Here is a 22,794-nt window from a genome sequence, read left to right as displayed (position 1 = left end):
CACTGTGAACAAAACGGCTCTGGAAGCTTCTGAACAACAGCCCGTGCCCTCTGGTCACTTCCCATTTCCTCCCAAAGAACGTTACAAAGACAGACTTCAAGGTTAGGATTTGATAAAATCGATAATGGGGTCCACAAACCACTTTGCGAAGTGCTGCTTATGAAACATTCTGAACTTTAGAAAATAGTGAAGGCTGAAATGGAAAAGGCCCCTAATCCAGAAGATTCCAGGGTTCTCTGTCCATTGGTAGCACAACAGCTAACAACTGAGTGCTCTACAGTATCATCTACTTTTATATACTAATTCATTTAACTCGTATCTTGAAAGTAATGGAAGTATTAGTAGTGATATTTACAGAGGTTCAGATCTCATTCTATCTTGTGTTTAAACAAGAGCTACATACAGGTTTCTGCTTGATATACAGCATTGCTTAATGAACACAGTGGGTACCTGCCAAGCCAAGGTGAATTCAGAAAGGAAAATCCAGACCAAGGACAGTGAAAATCCCAGGAAAGCCAGGTAAGGGATACCACACATGAAAAAAGAGACAGAGACAGAAGTCACACCCCAGGATAGCGCGGGCCACACCTATGTACACCTTTATCCTTGCCGCAGGGCTTTTCTACAGTGTCTTAAATTCAGGTATCTTATAATTATACTAGGGGCCCGGTGCACGAAATTCGTGCAAGGGGGGGGGGGTATCCCCCCCTCAGCCCAGCCTGCCCCCTCTCACATGCTGGGAGCCCTCAGGGGTTGTCCTAGTGACAGCTTAGACCCGCTCCCTGCTCCCCTTGGGGATAGGGCCTAAGCCGCAGTCTGGCCTCCCTTGGTGGGAGGTGACCGGGCTGATCAGGGGAAGGCACCAGCCCCATCACCCCGCTGCTGCAGCCACTGCCAGTCACCGCAGCCACCAAGGTGTTTTCATCAACACGGACTCCCATCCCTTCACCATGAAAAAATGACAACTTTCTTTAGGCATTTTCAAGATGTGTCTTTCATATAATAATTTATTAATTTTTTTTTAGCCTCACCTGAGGATATGTTTCCATTGATTTTTAGAGAATGTGGAAGAGAAAGGGAAAGACAGAGAGAAACATCAAAGTGAGAGGAACACTTTGATTAGTTGCCTCCTGCATGAGCCCTGACCTGGGCCCCGGCCAGGGAGGAGCCTGCAACCTAGGTACATGCCCTTGGTCAGAATTGAACTCAGACCCTGCCATCGGCAGGCCAAGGCATTATCCACTGAGCCAAACCGGCTAGGGCAGGACATGACATTTCTTAGCCCTCCAGCAGTGGACCTTCGTTTTTTTTCGCCAGGAGTGTGGTGAAAAACCCTAGATCACCTTTTTGGATTCTTATTACCCAAGTTACTAAGAATATTACCAGTGGCATACAGGGAGCTTAACCAATGAGCGGTCAGAGAAGGTGTTTCCTCTGTAGTTCACACCAATCGCCGGCTTGGCCCCCCCCCCGCCCCCTCCGCCCCAGGCCTGACGCCTCTGGCCCAGGCTTCAGGCTGGACAGGGGACCCCTATCTCCCCCCGATCACCAGCTCCGCCCTCGTCCAGGCCTGACACCTCCGTCAGAGGCGTCGACCCCCATCACCCTCCGATCGCCGGATCGGCCCCTTGTCCAGGCCTGATGCCTCCATCAGAGGTGTCAGGCCTGGGCAGCGGACCCCCATCTCCCCCCAATCACCAGCTTCTGGGCGGCTTCTGGGACTGGCCTGTGGCCCGGGATGGCAGCTCATGCTGGCGGCTGCGCTGTCCCGCCATGCCTGCAGTATGCAAATTAACCACCATCTTTGTTGGAGGTTAATTTGTATATCGTGCTGATTAGCCAATGGGAGGTGTAGTGAAGGTACAGTCAATTACCATGATCGTCTATTATTAGATAGGATGGTAAACACAAGCCAAATAAAGCTAAGCAAATTCTATATATTTTCTAATCTAATCTTAAGGATGACCTTGTAAGGTAGGTGTTACTGTTACCTGCCCAGATAAGGAAACTGAACCTAAGAGAGGTTAACAAATTGACAAAGGTTACACAGATAACATATGGAAAAACCAGGATTCGAACTCAAGTTTAGTTAATGTCAAAGTCAGAACTCCCAATCACAGTCCCATCTGGCAGTGTTAAGTTACTGAACCAAAATTGTACAATTACTTCCAAACAAATAGAACCAGTATGAGAAGCCATGTCCTTTTCTCTAATTTAAAGAAAAAATAATAAAAAAGAGGTTTCTTTCTTATATATATATATTTTTTATTGATTAAGATATTACATATGTGTCCTTGTCCCCACGTTACCCTCTAACCCTCCCTCCCCCCCCGCTGTCCGTGTCCATTGGTTAGGCCTATATGCTTGCATATAAGTCCTTTGGTTGATCTTTCCCCCTTACCCCTACCCTCCCCTACCTTCCCTCCAAGGCCCAACAGTCCAATCAATGCCTCTCCATCTCTGGATCAGTCCTTGTTCATCAGTTTATGTTGTTCATTATATTCCACAAATGAGTGAGATCCTGTGGTATTTATCCGCTCTCCAGTTCCATCCATGCTGTGGCAAATGGTAAGAATTCCTTTTTCTTCTTCCTCTTCTTAAAGAATACCTTTCAGTATTTCATATAATGCTGGTTTGGTGGTGATGAACTCCTTTAGCTTTTTCTTATCCATGAAGCTCTTTATCTGACCTTCTATTCTGAATGATAGCTTTGCTGGATAAAGTAATCTTGGTTGCAGGTTCTTGCTATTCATCACTTTGAATATTTCTTGCCACTCCCTTCTGGCCTGCATGGTTTCTGTTGAGAAATCAGCTGACAGTCGTATGGGTACTCCCTTGTAGGTAACTGACTTTCTTTCTCTTGCTGCTTTTAAGATTCTCTCTTTATCTTTTGCTCTTGGCATTTTAATTATGATGTGTCTTGGTGTGATCCTCTTTGGATTCCTTTTGTTTGGGGATCTCTGCGCTTCCTGGACTTGTAAGTCCATTTCTTTCACCTGGTAGGGGAAGTTTTCTGTCATTATTTCTTCAAAAAGGTTTTCAATATCTTGCCCTCTCTCTCCTTCTGGTACCCCTATAATTCTGATGTTGGTACGCTTGAAGTTGTCCCAGAGGTTCCTTACACTATCTTCATATTTTTGGAATCTCTTTTCTTTTTTCTTTTTCGGTTGGGTATTTTTTGTTTCTTTGTATTTCAAATCTTTGACTTGATTCTTGGGATCCTCTTGTCTGCTGTTGGATCATTTATTTCAGTCAGTGTATGCTTAATTTCTAGTTGGTCCTTTTTCATGTCCTCCATGGTCTCACTATACTTATTGAGGGATTCATTAAATTTATCGGCGGTTTCCATAAAATTCTTGAAAAGCCTTATAAACGTGGCCTTGAACTCTATATCCAGTCGTTTGCTTTCCTCCATTTCTGCCATTTGTGACCTGTTTCTTTGTCTCCGCATTTTGGCTGCTTCCCTGTGTTGATAGAGTGGCCCTGTGTGCCAGGTGTCCTGTAGGGCCCACGGGCTCAGCCTCCCCAGTTACCTGAGGTGGACACTCTTGGTGCACTCTTGGTGCCTTGGTTGTTGTAGGATCACTGGGAGGAATTGACCTCCAGGCCAATGGTTGTGAGAATCAGCTGTGTCTGAAGTAGGAGAACTTCTGTGCTGAAGACACCCTTCTGGGGCAAGACTTACTTCAGTGGGGCTTTGGTGCTCACTGAGTCTGCGCCCTGAGTGTGTCCCTTATAGATCTGAGGAGTTGCAATCTGGATGGTCCCCCTCTGACCACTGGGTGCAGTGGCTCCTGGATCTAAGGAGGTGCTAATTCAGCCTCTGCCTGAGGCCACACAGCAGGAGCCACGAAGAGGCTCAGCTGTGAAGCAATGCAAGCCTCTGCAGGGCCTTGGGCCTTCTCTTGTAAGTTCCGGGTCTGCCTGGCTCAGCTGCAGTTAGGTACATTCACATGCAAAAGCCTCTGCTGCAGCCTGGGTGGGGCGGGGTCTCAGGGAATCAAAGGGCGGAGCAAACAGCTATGGCTGATTCTCCGCCCAGCCCTAAGGAGTCCCGCGTCTCAGTGATCCGATAATTACTGCAAGCACCTCTGCGGGAAAGCAGCCCTCAAGTTCGCCCGCTGCCCGACAGTGCAGCTTCTCCCCGTATGAGTCCTGGGTCCCCAGAGACTTCCCAGAACCGGAGTTCAGAGCAGTCGGGAGCTTGTGATTCAAAAAGACAGCCGTGTCCTCAGGTGCCACCCGCTTTCCGCGCGTGCGCGCGAGCCGCCGTACCTCTGTACTTCACCTCCGCAGCTCCTCTGGTTCTCAGCGTGCTTTTCTTTCCTTCTAGTTGTAGAATTTACACTCAGCCAGCCTTCCTGTTGTTCTGGATGATGTCTGCTCTGTCCTTTGCAGTATTTTTCAATTGTTGTGGGAGGCGGCAATTTCCCGGTGTTTATGCCGCCATCTTAGTTTCCTTCAAGGTTTCTTTTTAAGTTTGAAAATCACGTTAGAAAAGAAAACCTATCAAAGTTAAAGGCCAATTTATGTACCATTATGACAATGGCAAAATGACAGAAGTGGAGAACAGATTAGTGTTGGCAAGGTGTTAGGAATGGTGAAGGAGAGGGTAGGAAAATCTTTGTGATGATGGGCCAGATAGATCGACATTATGGTGGTGGTTACACAAACCTACACTTGTGATGAAATGGCACAGAACCATACACACATTGTACTGATGCCGATGTCTAAGGATTGCTATTGCCCTACATCATATAATGTACCTCTGGGGGGAGTGAGAGAAGGGTGCAGGGCAGCACAGCAACTGCCTGTGCACCTAAAAAATTCCAAGTTTTTAAAAGTCGAAAGAAGAGGTTAGCTGAGTACAGCATTACAGGCAAACTAGGGATAAGAAAGAAGCCAGACATGAGAAAAGCTGATTAAATGACAAATAGAATCCCCCCAAAATATACCACAGACAGCTGGACAGTAAGAAAGAATGCCATAGTTAATGAGCATAGTTAATGATTCAGGAATTAACTCGTCACATATTACTTTCTTCTCTGTGTTTACTACAGGATCTCTGGTATGGGTCATCCTTTTTGAGAAATCCTTAACTGTGAATCATACTTTAAAAAAAATTGTCACCATCCTCACCGGTAAGGAGAAATTTCTCTGTGCGGCTAATGTAAATAATATATGTTTTTCAAAACACCTGAGACTCAGTCCTCATTATTCTGCAAATCTTTGCTTTGGAATATGAAAAAATAGTCCCAGACGCCAAATTACAAGAATAATGGTAAGTCATTGTGTTTACTCCTTGAGTATTAAAAAAGAAAAAGGGAAAGAAATTCATTGTTTATAAAATCGGATACAAAAGAAACCAATGTAACAAAGCAGTATCCATGGCAACTACAACTTAATATTTCAGGCCTCTTCAGCTGCAGTGGATTAAATAAAATGACAAGATGTTCCCTTTGAAAAGTAACCTGTTACCATGGAAACATTTTAGTCTAAGAAGTAAACAGGGAATGGACAGAAAGGAGCAGGAAGCCTGCAACTGAATATCAAAAAGGGAGCCGCATCTATGCCAAGGGATGAGAAGGCTGGCTGGCAGACCCGAGGGGTTCGCTGGAGAGGGGAGCCTGCCCGGACAGAATCACTTCTTCATCCTAATGAGAGGGGGTGGCACTGCACTATCTCTACATGAGCATGGTAACTGCCTGAGACAAGGACTTGAGTCCACGGGGGGGTGTGTGGGGGGATGGGGGGGAGACGCAGACATGGGGCTCAGGGGAAATGACACGAGTTAGCAGAACAGAGGCCCCTGGAGGAGCTGGCATGGCTTCCCATCATAATCCAGACATGGACCCCACCCCAAACACAGCATAACAGCAGTGTGGCCTTTGGCACATTCCCAAAGGCCTGGTAACTCTCAAGTCAGACCCCTGCCCTGTGGCTGATGTCATGTGAGAATGAAACACTGTACAATATCCCTTTACCCGTCCTTCAGATGGCAAGGCACAGAGAGCAGATCATTCCTATCTTTTCTACAGTGTGTTGAGTTAAGCAGGAAGACTGACATGAAATCAACAAAAAGACCAGAAATTCCACTACCTCATTCAGAAAGTGACAACAGAAATGGACTGTGGGTCAGAAATAAACACACCAAATTTTAGAAAAATAGTAAGGCAATTATCAGGATTTCTTTTTATTTATTTTTAATTGTATTTTTTTGTTTTTATTTATTTATTTTTATTTTTTATTTTTAATTGCTTAAAGTATTACAAAGGGTATTACATATGTGTCCTTTTTTTCCCCCCGCCCTTGACAGTCCCCTAGCCTCCCCTATCCCCCAGTGTCTTATGTCCATTGGTTATGCTTATATGCATGCATACAAGTCCTTTGGTTGATCTCTTACCCCCCTCCCTCCTGCCCCCCAACCCTCCCCGGCCTTCCCGCTGCAGGTTGACAATCTGTTTGAGGCAGCTCTGCCTCTGTATCTATTATTGTTCAAAAGTTTATAATGGCCTCTATTATCCATGAATGAGTGAGATCATGTGGTATTTTTCCTTCACTGACTGGCTTATTTCACTTAGCATAATGCTCTCCAGTTCCATCCATGCCATTGCAAATGGTAAGAGTTCCTTCCTTTTTACAGCAGCATAGTATTCCATCGTGTAGATGTACCACAGTTTTCTAATCCATTCATCTACTGATGGGCACTTAGGCTGTTTCCAGATCTTAGCTACGGTGAATTGTGCTGCTATGAACATAGGGGTGCATATATCCTTTCTGATTGGTGTTTCTGGTTTCTTGGGATATATTCCTAGAAGTGGGATCACAGGGTCAAATGGGAGTTCCATTTTCAGTTTTTTGAGGAAACTCCATACTGTCTTCCATAGTGGCTGCACCAGTTAATTGTATTTTTTAAAAATTGATTTCAGAGAGGAAGGAAGAGGGACAGAGAGATAGAAACATCAATGATGAGAGAGAATCATGGATCAGTTGCCTCTTGCATGCCCCATACTGGGGATGGAGCCCACGACCCAGGCATGTGCCCTGACCAGGAATCGAACCAGTAACTTCCTGGTTCATTAGGTCTATGCTCAACCTCTGAGCCATGCCGGCCAGGCAGAATTTCTTCTTTTTAGAAGGGTTGTGGGCAGGTGTAAAAATGACACTAATGCCCGGCCACAGTGGCTCAGTGGCTGAGTGTCGACCTATGAATCAGGAAGTCATGTTCAATTCCTGGTCAGGGCACATGTCTGGGTTGCAGGCTTGATCCCCAGTGTGGGGCGTGCAGGAGGCAGCTGATCAATGATTGTCTCTCCTCACTGATGTTTCTATCTCTCTCTCCCTCTCCGTTCCTCTCTGAAATCAATAAAAATATACTTTTTAAAAATGAGGCTAATGAGGTGGAAGACTGGAATAGCATACAAAGTTTCTCAGATTTGTCCAACATGAACACATATTTCTAAAGGAGTCTTTAGCAAGTCTGTGATTTCTTTAAAGTCTAACATAGTATCTTAAAAAATCATGTAAATTTTATATTCTATTCCAGAACATATTCTCATTCATTTTAAGATAGAAAATATTTTCCCTAAATCTGAATAAAACCACCATGTTTTGTACATCCTACCAGGATGCCCCAGGACTTTGGCACCCACTACTGGGAGGGTGGGGCTGGCAGACACGCCTGAGTCCATGCTCAGGTGCAGGGGAAGAACACGGACTTCAGCGTCAAATGAGCCTGGATGAAAATTTTAGTACCAAGGTTTTGTTAGCTCTTAGAGTGACTGTGAAGACTTAATCCAATCTCTTTGAACCTTAGTTTCCTCATCTACAAAACAAAGTTCTTAACGACGAAGTCTGCAAGGTTGCTATAAAAATAAAAACTGATCTATGGAAGGAAGTAGGCGCAGCTCCTGTTGCACAGTAGTCATTACTATTATTAGCTGCAGGGCCGGCAGTGAGAACAGAAGCTAATTCCTCTATTCTGAGTTCCCAAAGCAATACCTCTCTATCCTTCAGCCCTTATCACAGGCAAAATTTTATATTTATTTTGTGTGGTTATTTCTTTCCATGGATGCCTTGCTCTTTAGATGAAAAGCACCATGTGGATAGGAACCAAGTCTGTTTTTAGCTCTCCATTATATCCCAGAGCCCACTGGCACCCACTAAATATATTTTAAATGAATAAATGACTCCAAATTTTTAACTAAATTATTATTTAGCCACCGATAGCAACTAAACATTTTGTTACAAAATCTAATCAAGTCACTTGTAACAGAAGGCTAGCCCTCCAAGCAAAATTAATCTGAAACAGGTTTGATAAAGTGCCCAGCAGAAACAAAATTCAGCATTCATTCAAAAAAATCAAAAGAAAAAAAGAGTCACCAGTTGAAAGAGTTAATGTTCCAAAATTCATACACAAATGCAAAGATCAAGACAGGAACTCCTCCAAACACCAGAATCACCGTATTCTCTGAGGGAAGTCCCTTAGTGGCCATCTAACCCAGTCCTCCAGCTGCACAGAAGAACCAGGACTTGAGGAGACAGAGGCGCTCTTTTGAGGGGTTCTAGGCCATAGAAGCAGCTATCCCTCCACAGGGGCCCCTGTCTATCATTCAGATTCCAGGCTAAGAGTTTAGGCATTGGCCGAGGAGTAGGAAGAATTTCCATGCTGACAATAAGATGCAGTAAACATGGCATCTACACGATAATATTTAACATCATAAAACGTGATAAAAAAAAAGTTAAACAACATGTAAGAAAGAATCTGGTTTCAAAGTGCTGCAATGACTCTACCCCCCTGTCTGAATGTCTTGTCTGGCCCCGGCCGTTACGCAGCAGCATGCAGTGGCCGCCATGGCACAGGGCTGCATCCCACCTCAAGTTCCTTCTGAGTTTTACTGTCATCACTGGCAGCAAAGAAGGAAATGGCTGCTAAGGACCAGAGCCCGCCACAAAGCTGCACGCACACACATATCTGATGCTTTAGAAACCAACTTATTTTCAAAATCCCACTATTCCTGAGAATAATTTATAAAGCAGCAGTATTTGAAGATTAAGCCAATCTCCTGACCAGAAATGTTGCTCATTTTTTGCATATTGAAATTAAACTTTATAATGAACAGAAATGGAGTGTTCCCAGAAAATGAGAGACTTTGGACCAAATAAGCAGCTCTACAATACACGTCTAAATGTCACTTTGTTCCCAATGGGAAGCCTCTGAAAAATGCTATAAAAATATGACCATAGCCTTCTTCTTCTTCTTCTTCACTACAGTGGTGAGCATATGGGGGGGGGGGGGTGGAAAGAATCTAGCAGCACCTCTGGTGGCAACACAGGCATTAATACACACACACACACACACACACACACACACAATTAGAGAAAGTGGTAAGAAAAGAACAACATTGAACGCTAAACGCACCAAATGTTACGCAACGTGGAAGTAAAACTTCTCTACAAAGATATTCAAGAAGTGTAAAGAAAACTATAAACACCCAAAGAGCATAAGAAAAAAAGGAGATCAGTAAATGGTGGTTAAACACATTGGTCACTAACTTAACTTACCATTAATTCCTAACATAATTCTTAGCATTGTTTTCATTAATAAGGTTTTTGAGAGAACCATACCTACAAAGGATTGTAGAGTTGGCCTTTGAATTAATAATAATAATACACTGAGCAACTATATGTCAAACACTTTCATAGTTTTCATCCAATCTTAATAACAACTGTAAGAACTATTATTTACCTCTGTATTACCCATGAGAAAACTGAGGTTCAGGGGAGGGAAGGAATTTATCCAATGTCACAGCTGGTCCAATGTCATTTATGAGGTGGAATGTGAACTGTGCCTCTACCTCCAAATCTAGTCTGTTCTCTTACCATAGATGCCACTCATTTATGCAGCATATTTAGGATGGAGGCCCATTTGTCAGGCACTTTCCTGGGAACTGAGGCTAAAGAACAGACATGGTCCATGCCCCAAAGCTTAGAATCTAATAGGGAAGACAATCAACCAAACGATCACAAATAAATGTATAGATCAAATAATTCTGAACTATAGAAATAATGTCTAATAACCCCAATGAATTTGAATAAACTATTTTAGCTTAGACCGAAAGTAGTAGAGTATACATCATGAGACTAGGTTAGCTTTAAAGATATGTTCAAGAACCTGTATCCCCCTCTATCAGAAACTACTCAATACAGATGACTCCAGTTTGGGAGGAGATTCATGACCACATCCAGTAGAAAATGTGCTATTTTCTATCTCATTCTGATACTGTGAAGTGCAACAGGAGGGGGGCAATGAGCTACAATGAAACGAACTAGCATGTTCTCAATGTCCAGGCAACACAGACCCTAGACAACTTCACTAACCAGGAGAGTAACTTTCCAAGTGCTATTCCTCCATCTCTACCACCACCAGACAAGAAAGCACACAAACCCCAAACCAGAAGATGACTGACCAGCAAATAACATTCCCAAAGTATTTTTTCCCAAGACAGGAACATACAGAACAAACACTTATCACCCAAGATATAGCCCTAGTGACTTACTTTATTAGATTTGAAACACAGACATTCGACTTTTAACAAAGGGTTCCGTTCCCATAGTCCGTGGTCGGCAAACCGCGGCTTGCGAGCCACATGCGGCTCTTTGGCCCCTTGAGTGTGGCTCTTCCACAAAATACCACGTGGGGGCGCGCACGTACAGTGCGACTGAAACTTCGTGGCCCATGCGCAGGAGTCGGTATTTTGTGGAAGAGCCACACTCAAGGGGCCAAAGAGCCGCATGTGGCTCGCAAGCCGTGGTTTGCCGAGCCGCAGTTTGCCGACCACTGCATCACCAGAGTAACTATTAAGTCCTCACCATCTAAACAGGCAGCTGCACTCAAGCTCCACAAATACACATTTTATGAGGCCAGACCAGGCCATCCAGACAAGGGGGAAGAACCTGGCCAGAGTTGATTCAGCTACAAGGAGAGCTTCCTGTTCACATTTTACTTGCTAAATGTAAAATAAAATTAAAAAGTTTGAGAAGAATGAAAGATCCTAGAACAGAAAGGCAGTTCCACAACTGTTTCCCCAATAAGTGTTCTCCTAATTTAAATAATGTGTTTTCTAAATAAACCTGAACCTTCAGTCCTGCAAGGATCCCACTTGTGAATGACCAACAAGGACTCACTCCCCAGTTTCTCCGAAGAAAGGACAACTGTAGACTTAGAAGAGTAAATGTGCTTCTACACAGAGTGAATAAGACACGGTCCCGAAGCACCGCTATCTGGTTTGGGGGAAAGTGGGTATCTGCTCCCAACTCCCAAACGCAAATCATAATAGAAGAAAATAAGTAAATAAAATCAGAGTAGGAAGCCAGCTCTCACATGAATAAAAAAAGGGATTAAAAACCAGTAATAAATGTGCTAACCCTATATTACTCCTGCATAATCCATGTGCTTAATTGCAATCCTAAAACTTAACCTGCTAGGAGCCAGATTACACTTCAGCAATATCTTCAGTGTCTAGAATGCACTATTAGCTTTCCCAAAACTGTCCGTCAAAATCAAGGGCCTCCTCTTGTCACTTTTTCTCTACAGGAAGAATTTCTCCCTGTGTCATCCTATGAGTTTTTCAGTTGCACATTCATCTATAGTTGGCTTCCCTTCAGCCCCAGAAATGCACAAAACTAAGTGTCACTTCAGTTTTCTCCCAACCTTCTCAAAAGAAAGAGGAACAACTAATACAATTTAAACACTTCACTTAGTATTTACTGGGTAAGACTTCAACTTAGGTAGGCTCCCTAAGTTGACCACAGTGACAGCCATCTTTCTGAGCCTCATCTGCAAACAGGACACACACCAAAAAGAATTTTTGGTCTAGAAAAGACGGGTGTCCATCCCCATCAAGCTGTGGGCACAAAGCCTGGCCTGGTCAATGTCTCCACTTCAACAGGCATCAACTCCTCTCTTTACTCCTCTCTACAGAATTCGCAGGTCACACAACAAAATACACATACACAAGTGCCATCCTCTGCTAAAACAAAACAAGTAAACAAAATACCTGGAATCTCAACGGCTAACACACATGTCACTGCATACAGTTTTTTTTAATTGCCAAGAAATTTTCCAGCCGAGACCTGTTTGGCTCAGTGGATAGAGCATCGGCCTGCGGACTGAAGGGTCCCGGGTTCGATTCCGGTCAAGGGCATGTACCTGGGTTGCGGGCACATCCCCAGTGGGAGATGTGCAGGAGGCAGCTGATCAATGTTTCTCTCTCATCGATGTTTCTAACTCTATCTCTCTCCCTTCCTCTCTGTAAAAAATCAATAAAATATATTTAAAAAAAAAAAAAAAGAAATTTTCCAGGCAACTGGATTGCTTCCTTTTGAAGCACTGACAGTAAAAAGTGGTGTGACATAACTTTTCATTTATTTAAAAAATCCATTTTAAGGTGATACTGTTGCAACCATAATCCGTAACTTTCCCCTGCATACGTCAAAACATGTGCACTATTTCATTTTCAGATGTCACGAAAAGATTACAAGAATTATAATTTGCTCTGGCAAACAGGCTCTCAATCAAAACAGGTTCCACCCACCTTCAAAGCAACCAATAGCTGCCCACCTGCCACCCTCCCAAAAACACCCAAACAGAGCTGCTCTGGGCCCGGCATTGCTAGCGCGGCAGCCTGCAGGCTTGCTCTGCCGGTGCCTCAAGGCAAACGAGCTCAGCACGGGGCACCCAGCGAGACTTGGGTTAAAACGACACCCAGAGGAAGAGATGAGAGAAAGGGGAAGAGGACCGGGACAGAGGGACCCACAAGGGTCCCCATTTGCTTTAATGCATCTCCGGGTAGACCCCATCCTTAGCTCTGATTGCACGCTTCACAACACCACCTACGTGGCCAACCGGGGCTGAATTAAAGGCTCTCAGGAACATGCACTATGAATGATGAAATGATTCATAAACACCTTCAAAGTGAGAAAGAGCAGCAAAAACCATCCCTGTCTCGGTGAGGCCAGAGGAAGATTAGCCTACCTGCAGGGGCTGAATGGATCATCCATGACTAACAGAAGCTCTGGTGAGTCTAGCTGCCTCCCTGATCTCTCTTACAGCTAAAACTCTGCCCTTTTCTACTCTAACAACTCAAAATGGAGGCACATGCAGTCTGAGAGACCTCATAGAGCTTTCACTGAGCGTGTGCTATGACCTAAGCCTTCACGCAGAACGCAGAAACTTCCCCCTCACACTGACAGGACTGAGCATGTGCTGTGACCCTCCCTCATCCATACACTGTCTCTCAACGCAATCAATCTCAACCCTGCTGTTTCCGTAAATAAAGCCCAGCCAACAGCCTCTGCAGCTTCTCCCGCATACCAAGCTAGTGTGCAGGGAAGTGGGGCCTTCGAAAGGGGATCCGAGACAGCCGACACGGGGACTCAGCGAGCAGTGCCACTGAGAGGCTTCCGAAAAATGCCTTGCTCTGTCAAGACAACAGCGAGTTTTGTCTTTAAAAAATAATAACAACTTGTGGTTTTAAATAGCAAGATCTTCAAAAAGAACAAAATAAAAAAATACACTATGAATAACTATACAAGATTAGTTAACAAACACGGCAGCACATTTAAAAACATTTAAAAATAAACCACCACAGCAGTATCTACTTAAGGGGAGCAACCCCACAAATTTCTTTCTGAAAACTTCAAAACATTTAGGAAAAGGGCACAGGAACAACCCTGGCAAAACTGTGGAGTGCTGGGTACTGCATAGCTACAAACACAACGCAGGTGGGGAGATGGTACAGGGAGCAGAGTATCTAAACCACCTTATTCTATGCAAAGAGCTTCATCCCCTTTAGATAAGAAGTCTAAGATCTCCCCAAATCATAAATAAAAACATTTCCTACAGTGATATGCAGCCAGTCAGCAATGTCTAACTTAAAGAATGTATTTCTAATAAAGGACAGGGAGGTCCAAATCCAGAGGTTGAAGAACACCCTGCCACCAGCGCCCGACATCCACAGATGTGGCAGTCTCCTGCCTCAGAACTCAGGCACTTCTTCAGAACACTGTCCAGGAAGCTGAATTCATTCAACGGTAATCAGAAAGGATTGCTAAAGCCACGTAAGCAAGGCCACACGATCCTAGTCGTATTGAGCACTATGAAGTATTCCTATTGCCCATAGTACCAGCCGAGGCATTTTCTGTTAAAATCCTTAAAAACACATTCATGCCCTCTCTCCCAAGCTCCTCCAAAATAAGGCAAACTGGGCTGTCAGCCATATAAGAACCTGAGGTCTGGATGTGTATGTAGTCTGAGTTTTTGCAAACTAAGAGATGATTCTTTATATTATGACTTAATTATAATTTAAGAAAAAGAAAGACCATGAATGCCCTAAAATGTTTAACGGATGAGATAGGGTAGGAAAGAGCAGTGCCAATTCTGTTTCCTACAAATGTAATGGAGTGTGAAGAAATTAAAAACTGCTTAAGAGTACTCTGTGTCCTCGAAATTCCTAAAGTTCAGGTAGAACCCATTCCATTTCTTGGTGCTCATGTTCGTGCTACTAAATCACCAAGTTCTGACACTGAGATTAAATAAAAACTCTCATTTTGCCGAAAATGTAATTGACACAACACAAGAAATGCCAGGTACACTTGAAAAGTTTTACTTCTGACCCAGCACATGAAGCAAGTGTCTATAGGTTAGAACACCATTTCCCCTATCCTCCTATCTAATAATAGAAAAATATGGTAATTAACCGTAACTGCTACCCTTCCCATTGGCTAATCAGCAAGATATGCAAATTAACTGCCAGCCAAGATGGCGGCTGGCAGCCAGGCAGCTGAAGCGAACAGAAGGCTTGCTTGCTCCAGTGATGGAGGAAGCCAAGGTTCCCCGCCTGCTGCAGCCCAGCTCTGAGCTCTGGATGAAACAATGTTGCAATTATAGAAGCTAAACAAACCCCAGAAACCTGCTTTCAGCCGCCAGCCAGCTCAGAGCTTAGAGCGCCAGTGATGGTAACAGAGTTTCAATTATAGAATCTAAACAAACCCAGATACCTGCTTTCAGCCGGCAACGGCCTCAGAGCTGGAGCTGGCTCTCAGCTCCAGTGACAGCTATAGAAGGTAAATAAATCCCAGAATAAAAAAGAAAAAAAGAAAAAGAAAGAGCCTGGGAGCTTCAGTCGCCCGCCAGCCTGAAAACGACCCTTAGCCCCTCACCCAGACTGGCCAGGCACCCCAGTGGGGACCCCCATCCCCGAAGGGGGTGTGACCAGCTGCAAACAGCCATCAGCCCATCATCCAGGCTGGCCAGGCACCCCAGTGGGGACCGCCACCCTGAAGGGGGTGTGACCAGCTGCAAACAGCCATCAGCCCGTCATCCAGGCTGGCCAGGCACCCCAGTGGGGACCGCCACCCTGAAGGGGGTGTGACCAGCTGCAAACAGCCATCAGCCCCTCACCCAGGCTGGCCAGGCACCCAAGCGGGACCCCCCCTGATCCTGGACACCCTTCAGAGCAAACCAGCCAGCCCCCTCCCGTGCACCAGGCCTCAATCCTATATAGTAAAAGGGTAATATGCAAACTGGCCCTAACAACAGAAAGACTGGGAATGACTGGTCACTATGACACACACTGACCACCAGGGGGCAGATGCTCAATGCAGGAGCTGCCCTCTGGTGGTCAGTGCGCTCTCACAGGGGGGAGCTCTGCTCAGCCACAAGCAAGGCTGACGGCTGCCACTACATCAGCGGTGGTGGGAGCCTCTCCTGCCTCCTCAGCAGCGCTAAGGATGTCTGACTGCAGCTTAGGTCTGCTCCCCACTGACAAGTGGACATCCCCCGAGGGCTGCCGGGCTGCCAGAGGGATGTCTAATTGCCATCTTAGGCCCAATCCCCCAGGGAGCAGGCCTAAGCCAGCAAGTGGTCACCCCTGAGGGGTCCCAGACTGCGAAAGGGCACAGGTCAGGCTGAGGGACCCCCTACCCTCGAGTGCACAAATTTTTGTGCACTGGGCCTCTAGTCTATATAATAAAAGCCTAAGCGGCCATTATGGCACAACAACCAGAACGATCAGTCGCTATAATGCGCACTGACCACCAGGCTGGAGAGCCTCTCCCACCTCCGTGGCAGCGCTAAGGAGCAGCAAGCTGAGCGGTAAGGAGCAGTGAGCAGGCGGGTGGTCCCAGACTGCGAGAGGGATGTCCGACTGTCGGCAGGTGGACGTCCCCCGTGGGGTCCCAGACTATGAAAGGGCGCAGGCCGGGCTGAGGGAAACCCCTGTGCCACCCCTCCCCTCCACACACGAATCTCATGGACGGGGCCCTCTAGTTGGTATGTAAGATAACATGCCCCAGGAATAACTAGAAACAGTCTAGAGAAAAAGACTTTCTAAAAAGAAGAGCAATTAAATTAGAACCTAGCAGTCAAGTAGGTTATGACCACCAAAGTATTTCCTTCAAATGTACATTTTTTAAAAGATTTACCATATCCCTTTATATGGAAAATGCTTCCTAGAAAAATTCAACTGAAGATAATAATTTAATAAATTCATCACTATTCTGAAAAACCATGGGAACTGTTCCTTGAGGACAGCACAACACCCTCACTATCACAACAAGTCAAGATACATGAACTGTAGTTTTGGTCCCACAAAGGCCCTGGGTGACTTTAAGCGCAAGTCACCAACATCCTAGGGCCTTTCCTCTGTAACACTGGACCCCAGTAGTGACCCCAGCCTACTTCAACATCCTCTTCATTGCCTGTCTTTCCTGACACTATCACTCACAGCTGTCCTTTACACACCAGCTGGACAGACCCCCTTCCCATCACCCCTCGGTGGCAGCACACTGGAGGGCTCACTCTCCTCTTTCACGCTCTTTCACAAGGGGAATCCACCCACCCGACCACAATTCCAACCAGCCCCTCTAGAGATACCTCCTTACAGGACCAGCTTGGAAAGCTGGGAGAATTTTGTGATTGTCCTGCTGTAACTTAACGCACCACAGCTTCTTCTGGGTGCCTCCCCTCTCCTTAAGAGATTTTAAGATCTTTAGGGGCAAGGAAAGTATCAAAATCATCTTTATTGGAACCACCCAACTTTCTTATTTTATACCTCAAAAACTTCATCTGATGCACTGAGAAGGGCACAATATCACTTATATAGTATTTCTTTGCAAAAATTACGTAACCTAAATCTAATCAGGAGGAAACATGGACAAACCCCAACTGAAGAATATTCAACAAAACTGGCTTCTACTCTTCCACAATGTCAATGCCATAAAAAAACAAAAAGGGTAAGAAACATGTTATGAAAACAAAGAATGGTTAAGGATATAAAGAGACACAACAACTAAATGCCAACACATGATCATAGGGAAAAATTATGATAAAGGTCAGTATTCGAAAAAATGGCAAAATTTCAATCTATACTAATAATAGGGTAATATGCTAATTAGATCGGACATCTTCCGGACAAAGCCACGGTGGCAGGGGCCGAGGTAGAGGTGGTTAGGGGCAACCAGGCCAACAGGGGAGGTCAGTTAGGGGCAACCAGGCCAACAGGGGAGGGCAGTTAGGGGCAACCAGGCCAACAGGGGAGGTCAGTTAGGGGCAACCAGGCCAACAGGGGAGGGCAGTTAGGGGCAACCAGGCAGGCAGGCAGGCGAGCAGTTAGGAGCCTGCGGTCCAGGATTGCGAGAGGGATGTCTGACTGGCAGTTTAAACCAGCAGTCGGGCATCCCCCGAGGGGTCCCGGAATGTAGAGGGTGCTGGCCGGGCTGAGAGACCCCTCCTCCCCCGCACCCCCGCCCCCCGTGCATGAATTCCATGCACTGGGCGCCTCTAGTATGAACTATATTAGACTATACACTACTATGTCAATGTGACCTTTCCTGATTTTGATAGCCATACAATGGTTGTATAAGAGAATGTCCTTGGTCTTGGAAAATATACATTGAAATATTTAGGGGAAAAGAAGCTTGATGTCTGATATTCATTTCCAAATGTTTCAGGAAAGAAAAATACTAGAGAGATAGTAATGGAGCAAATATGGAAAATAATATGGTAAAAACAGAGATAATAAGCAAATCTGTAATAAAGTTAAAAAGATAACACATAAAATACAATGAAAATAAAATAGCAAATATTACCAAATGTTAACAATTGTTGAGTGGGGAAACTATATATGGGAGTTCTGTGTACTAACCTCATAACCCTTCTTTAAGTTACGTACATAAAATTCCAAAATGAAAATTTAAAAACATATCAAAGAAACAAAAAATACTTGTACTCACCTTCAGCCATGAGTTCTCATGGAGTCTGGAGAGTGGACAGTCCAGTGGCGCTGACCTGCCTGGCTACCTGCTTCGTCGTGCTCTAATCCCCACCTGAATCAACTAACATCCAGCTCCAAGTTCAGTCCAACCTCAGAATATGGGTTTTCTCCTCAGAGAAAATCAAGGAGCCCTGAAACCTAGTGGTCTGGTCTTTCAGTAAGGCCACGTGCCACACTGAACCAGACTTCCAGTTCCAGAAATGGACTGTTTCCACTGACCAAGCCTCATCTTTCACCAAGGACACCTTGGAACTATACTCAGCACTGAAGGGCCTCTAATGACCTGGGTCTTTTTTTCTCCACTGGCTGTCCTGAACAGCAGATACCTGCGTACTGCTTCCGACTGCCTGCCAGCACACTTCCTTACCTGTCACCTGACTGCCTGCAGGGATATGCACACCCTACCTGCATATGGCCTGTCCTACTGCTTCCTTCGGTGGCCTATCACCAGGTCTTCTCAGATGTCTGCTGACCACAGGTACGTCTACATTATCTCTGACCTCCCTCTCTCCTCCCCTAGCAAATAATAGGTGCAGCATTTACACTTCTAAATAAAGGGGAGATGAGCAAGTGAATGAATATGCTGTTCTAATGGATTCTTCCTTAACTTTATTTGAGCAGAAAATATATGTTTATCAGAAGTAAAGTCAGGCTCTAGCTGGTTTGCTCAGTGGATAGAGCATCACCCTGTGGACTAAAGGGTTCAATTTCCGTCAAGGGCACATGCCTGGATTGTGGGCTCAATCCCCAGTGTGGGGCATGCAGGAGGCAGTCAATCAATGATTCTCTCTCATCACTGATGTTTCTATCTCTCTCTCTCCCTTCCTCTCTAAAATCAATAAAAATATATTTTAAAAAAGAAGAAAGGTCTTTTAATACTTGCAACTGTCCTATAAGATTGATACTGTTTCAAAACAAAGTGGAATAAAATGAATTAAGTACAACACTCACAGCAGAGTCAGGCACATACTGCTCACTAACTAGCTGTTGTTAGTAACATTACTGCCATTGTCAGTCAGGGAACTATTAACTTATAAGACCTTGCAAATGCCTCAGTTTAAGATTATTACTAAATACAATGATAATAATCCTTAAGCCTCAGAAGAAGCAGCAGCTCCTTCCAGGAAGAAAAGTGAAGAGGGTACAGCTGATTGCAGGTGATCAAGAACATTCTCTCCTGGGTAAGACAGAAGATCAGATCTGAGCCCTTCACTTGTTTCCACCAGCTTACTAAGAGAAGACTCATACTGAAAACCAAAGTACCAAGAATATAATCAGATGTTTCATGCTACAGACCAAAACCACTGATAATTTCATAAGAAAAACAGTAATGTTGGGGGAGAGGGGAGAAAGGAAGAGAAAGAGACAGTACATCAGTGACCATCAATACGAAATGCTCCATCTTAAATTATATGTTTCTTCGCTATCCCTAAATGCACTTTGGGACCTAAAGAACTCTCATTAGCAAGGGGAAACAAATGGACTGGTCCTTGGGAAAGTTCATGTTTCATAATTTAAAGATAAAGGCATCTCCTCTCAAATGGCCAATATCAATCTTTCTGGGACTCCACTCACCATTCCTTCCCCTCCTAACTCAGTAGCCTGAGTCAGAGTATGCTGACTACGTAAGTAAATTTGGGGTGAATCTTGTACACACAGCAAAAGTGAACACTCCCTGAGTGCAGAAATGTCAAAACCAACTCCAAAAGCAAAGCCCACTTAAGGGTTTGGAGTTTAGGCCAGCATTAGATCCAGGTCTCTCTCATTTGTCAGCCCCTTTTAGCTTGTATCCTACCTAAAGCTAAAAACATCTGCCCCTAGTTTTATTTTCCCAAATAAGTTTTGTTACTTAAACATCAATGTTAACAAACATACAGTATCAGCACCCCTCAGCTAAGATCCTTAGCGTCAGTGGATTTTCAGAATCCAGAGCTCTTTGGATTTAGAAAGGTACTAGAGTAAAATACCATATACTATGTAACACCCCAACAGTGTCCGAGAAATGATCACTCTTCTACCACATTAGTGCTTTGCTGTACAAGTTGTGCAAACCCACACAAAGTGAACAAATTAAGAATTAAATAGCGTCATATCAGTTCAAGTCAAGTGTGACCATCAAATGAGTGTCAGCATCAAACTTAGCACAAAAAACTTTCGATTTTTTCAGTGTTCAGATTTCAGAATTAAAGATAAGAGACTATGCATCTCTCACATTTTAAAGGCAATGGCAGTCTGTTCCCTATCATACATGTGTTCAACAAACTAATGCCATCAGAACCAAAAGTCCTGGACAACCAAGTCCCTGGCAAGACACAACACTCTGAAATACAGTAACCAGTTTAGGGAAAAAATAAAAAGGTAGCCAAACATTGGGGTTTATAATGGATCTATGTGAAAAAAATAATCCAAGCTTTCAGTGCTTTCTAATATGCTAAATAAATTACAGAAAATTACATAAATCAACTTTTAACTACTATCAGAAAATTTGCTATGAGATCTAATAATTCTATCTTAAACTCTGGTTCCAGCTGCTCACTCGGAGCACAGTTCCTTATGTTTCTTATTTAAGTGGAAGGAACAGTCATCGGAGTTTGTAGTCACAGAACTGCCAGTCTTTACCTTCCAGCAGTCTTCCCGATACAGGTGTTACCTCCCAGGATTAGTGCCAGTTTGACATTTCCTCTTCAAGTGCCTCAGGGCACTGAGTCAGCATACAGCCACCATTACATGCCAGGCCCACCCATTCAAGTGGGGACTACCGAGAAACCAGCTCACCATACAGCCCCATTCCTCACAAACTTGAAACAAAGACAGAAATAGAGGTATCAGAGGTAAGTTCTGCAGCGATATGCACCCTGAGCATTCTAAAGATAGGGCTGCGCGTGGCCACGTGGAGAAGACACAAACAGGTTTCTACAGTCTGTTCAATCACATACACTCTTTTGATCATCTGAGCAGCCGCAAGAACTGTATACCCAATTCCGAGTTCAGAGTGGAAGCCACACTGGCTCCACTGCTACAAATTCTCATGCTCACCCTGTAAGAAGTGTGAGATCTGCCACAAGCTTCACTTACAAGTACACAAGCAAACACCTGATCACTTCATCCAGCACTCCCACAGCACTCACAACAGACCGAGCAAAAGCGGGGCACGGGCAACACCAGCACCGAGAGGGACAGGGACACACGGTGGCTAGAAGTCAAGCGCTCACAGAAGTGACTCAGAAGCAGGGCCCGGGCATGCACCACACAGGCACGGCTGTGAGTTTCTTTTTCAGGTGAGAGACAAAGACCGTCTCTTTGGCACACCTCACCCACACTTTAGAACAAATGGGAAGGATCACGCTGAATGACTGCGAGCGACGCACAAGGAAAATGAAGCCAGAGCTGTGAGCCCCTCGCTGACACAGGTACGTTATATGCCACTTTTTAATATGCCTTCAGCAAAAACAGATGCATAACCAAAACAAGTTATACATAATTTGGTTGTTTGTGGTAAACCTAAAAGTTAAACATTTAAAACACAAAAGCGACTTAATCAATTCACTAATACATATGCTTGTGCAATATGACAACAATTTACCAGATAGTTACATAAACATGACATCACTAAAATAACAGACTCCATTGTGTCTAGACAGAAATCCAAGTTCAACTGTTCCACATTTCCTCTGGGCAACAGGAAGACACAAATGACCAGGCAGTCAGTAAATGCAAATGTAAAATAAACATTTCAAAATATAAGATGCTTTTGCAATATTACCATTGGTTAGCGTCTTTGTCATTGGAACAGGGCAAACTTCAAAAGAGAAAATAAAAGCTAAAATTCACTGTTTTCTAAAGAAAAACAGTAAGCAAAAAAGGTGACCCTTACACTATTACCACTATAGCTGTTCTATATATGCCTTAATAGGGCTTTACACAGACAGCCTCTTACAACCACAACAAAAAATATGGTACATTTTATTGACCCTAGGTTGACTGTCTTAACATATAATTTCTCAGCATCCTTCAGGAAAAGGTGTCCCCTAAAACGATTACCCATCTTGCTATTACACTTAATGAGGTTCTTCCACTAACCTCCTTGAGCCAAGGATCTTTTATTTCATTCTAAATCCTTACATTTGTAGAACTTTCCATGAGGTTCTAGTGATTTCAATATGGTACCATGGAAGGTATGACAGAATACACATGAAGGTAATAAATAATCTGCCAATTCATAATAAATTCAAAACAGATAAACTAAACATGTGTCTTTTCCCCTCTCTAAACCCAAATTTTCTCACGTTTCCATTTTTTTTGAAAGAAAGACACTGAAGCTGCTTTAGACACCAAAGACATTCACTATAACGTCTTCCAAAGAGGTTTACTATAGGATTTGGAGTGTATTTGTTTTCTTTTAACCTTACTAGTATCTACCCAGATGTACACACACACACACAGTCAGAAAAGCAGAAGT

General features: G+C 44.2%; 1 protein-coding gene across 6 annotated transcripts in view; it reads right to left on the bottom strand.

The window, feature by feature from the left end:
- RERE (arginine-glutamic acid dipeptide repeats) overlaps positions 1 to 22,794 on the bottom strand; it is a 418,729-nt gene that overhangs the window by 132,881 nt on the left and 263,054 nt on the right. The window contains exon 1 of one of the 6 annotated variants that reach the window (XM_059691368.1): positions 13,037 to 13,142. The exons of the other annotated variants lie outside the window; for them this stretch is intronic. Coding sequence (XP_059547351.1) covers positions 13,037 to 13,062 — 26 coding nt within the window. The 5' untranslated portion in view covers positions 13,063 to 13,142. Of the gene's footprint in view, positions 1 to 13,036; positions 13,143 to 22,794 lie in introns of those variants that run through there. 6 annotated transcript variants of the gene reach the window in all.

The sequence above is a fragment of the Myotis daubentonii genome, chromosome 3, assembly GCF_963259705.1.
Source record: "Myotis daubentonii chromosome 3, mMyoDau2.1, whole genome shotgun sequence".
NCBI classification, from domain to species: domain Eukaryota; kingdom Metazoa; phylum Chordata; class Mammalia; order Chiroptera; family Vespertilionidae; genus Myotis; species Myotis daubentonii.
This window is presented reverse-complemented; position numbering and strand designations above follow the sequence as displayed.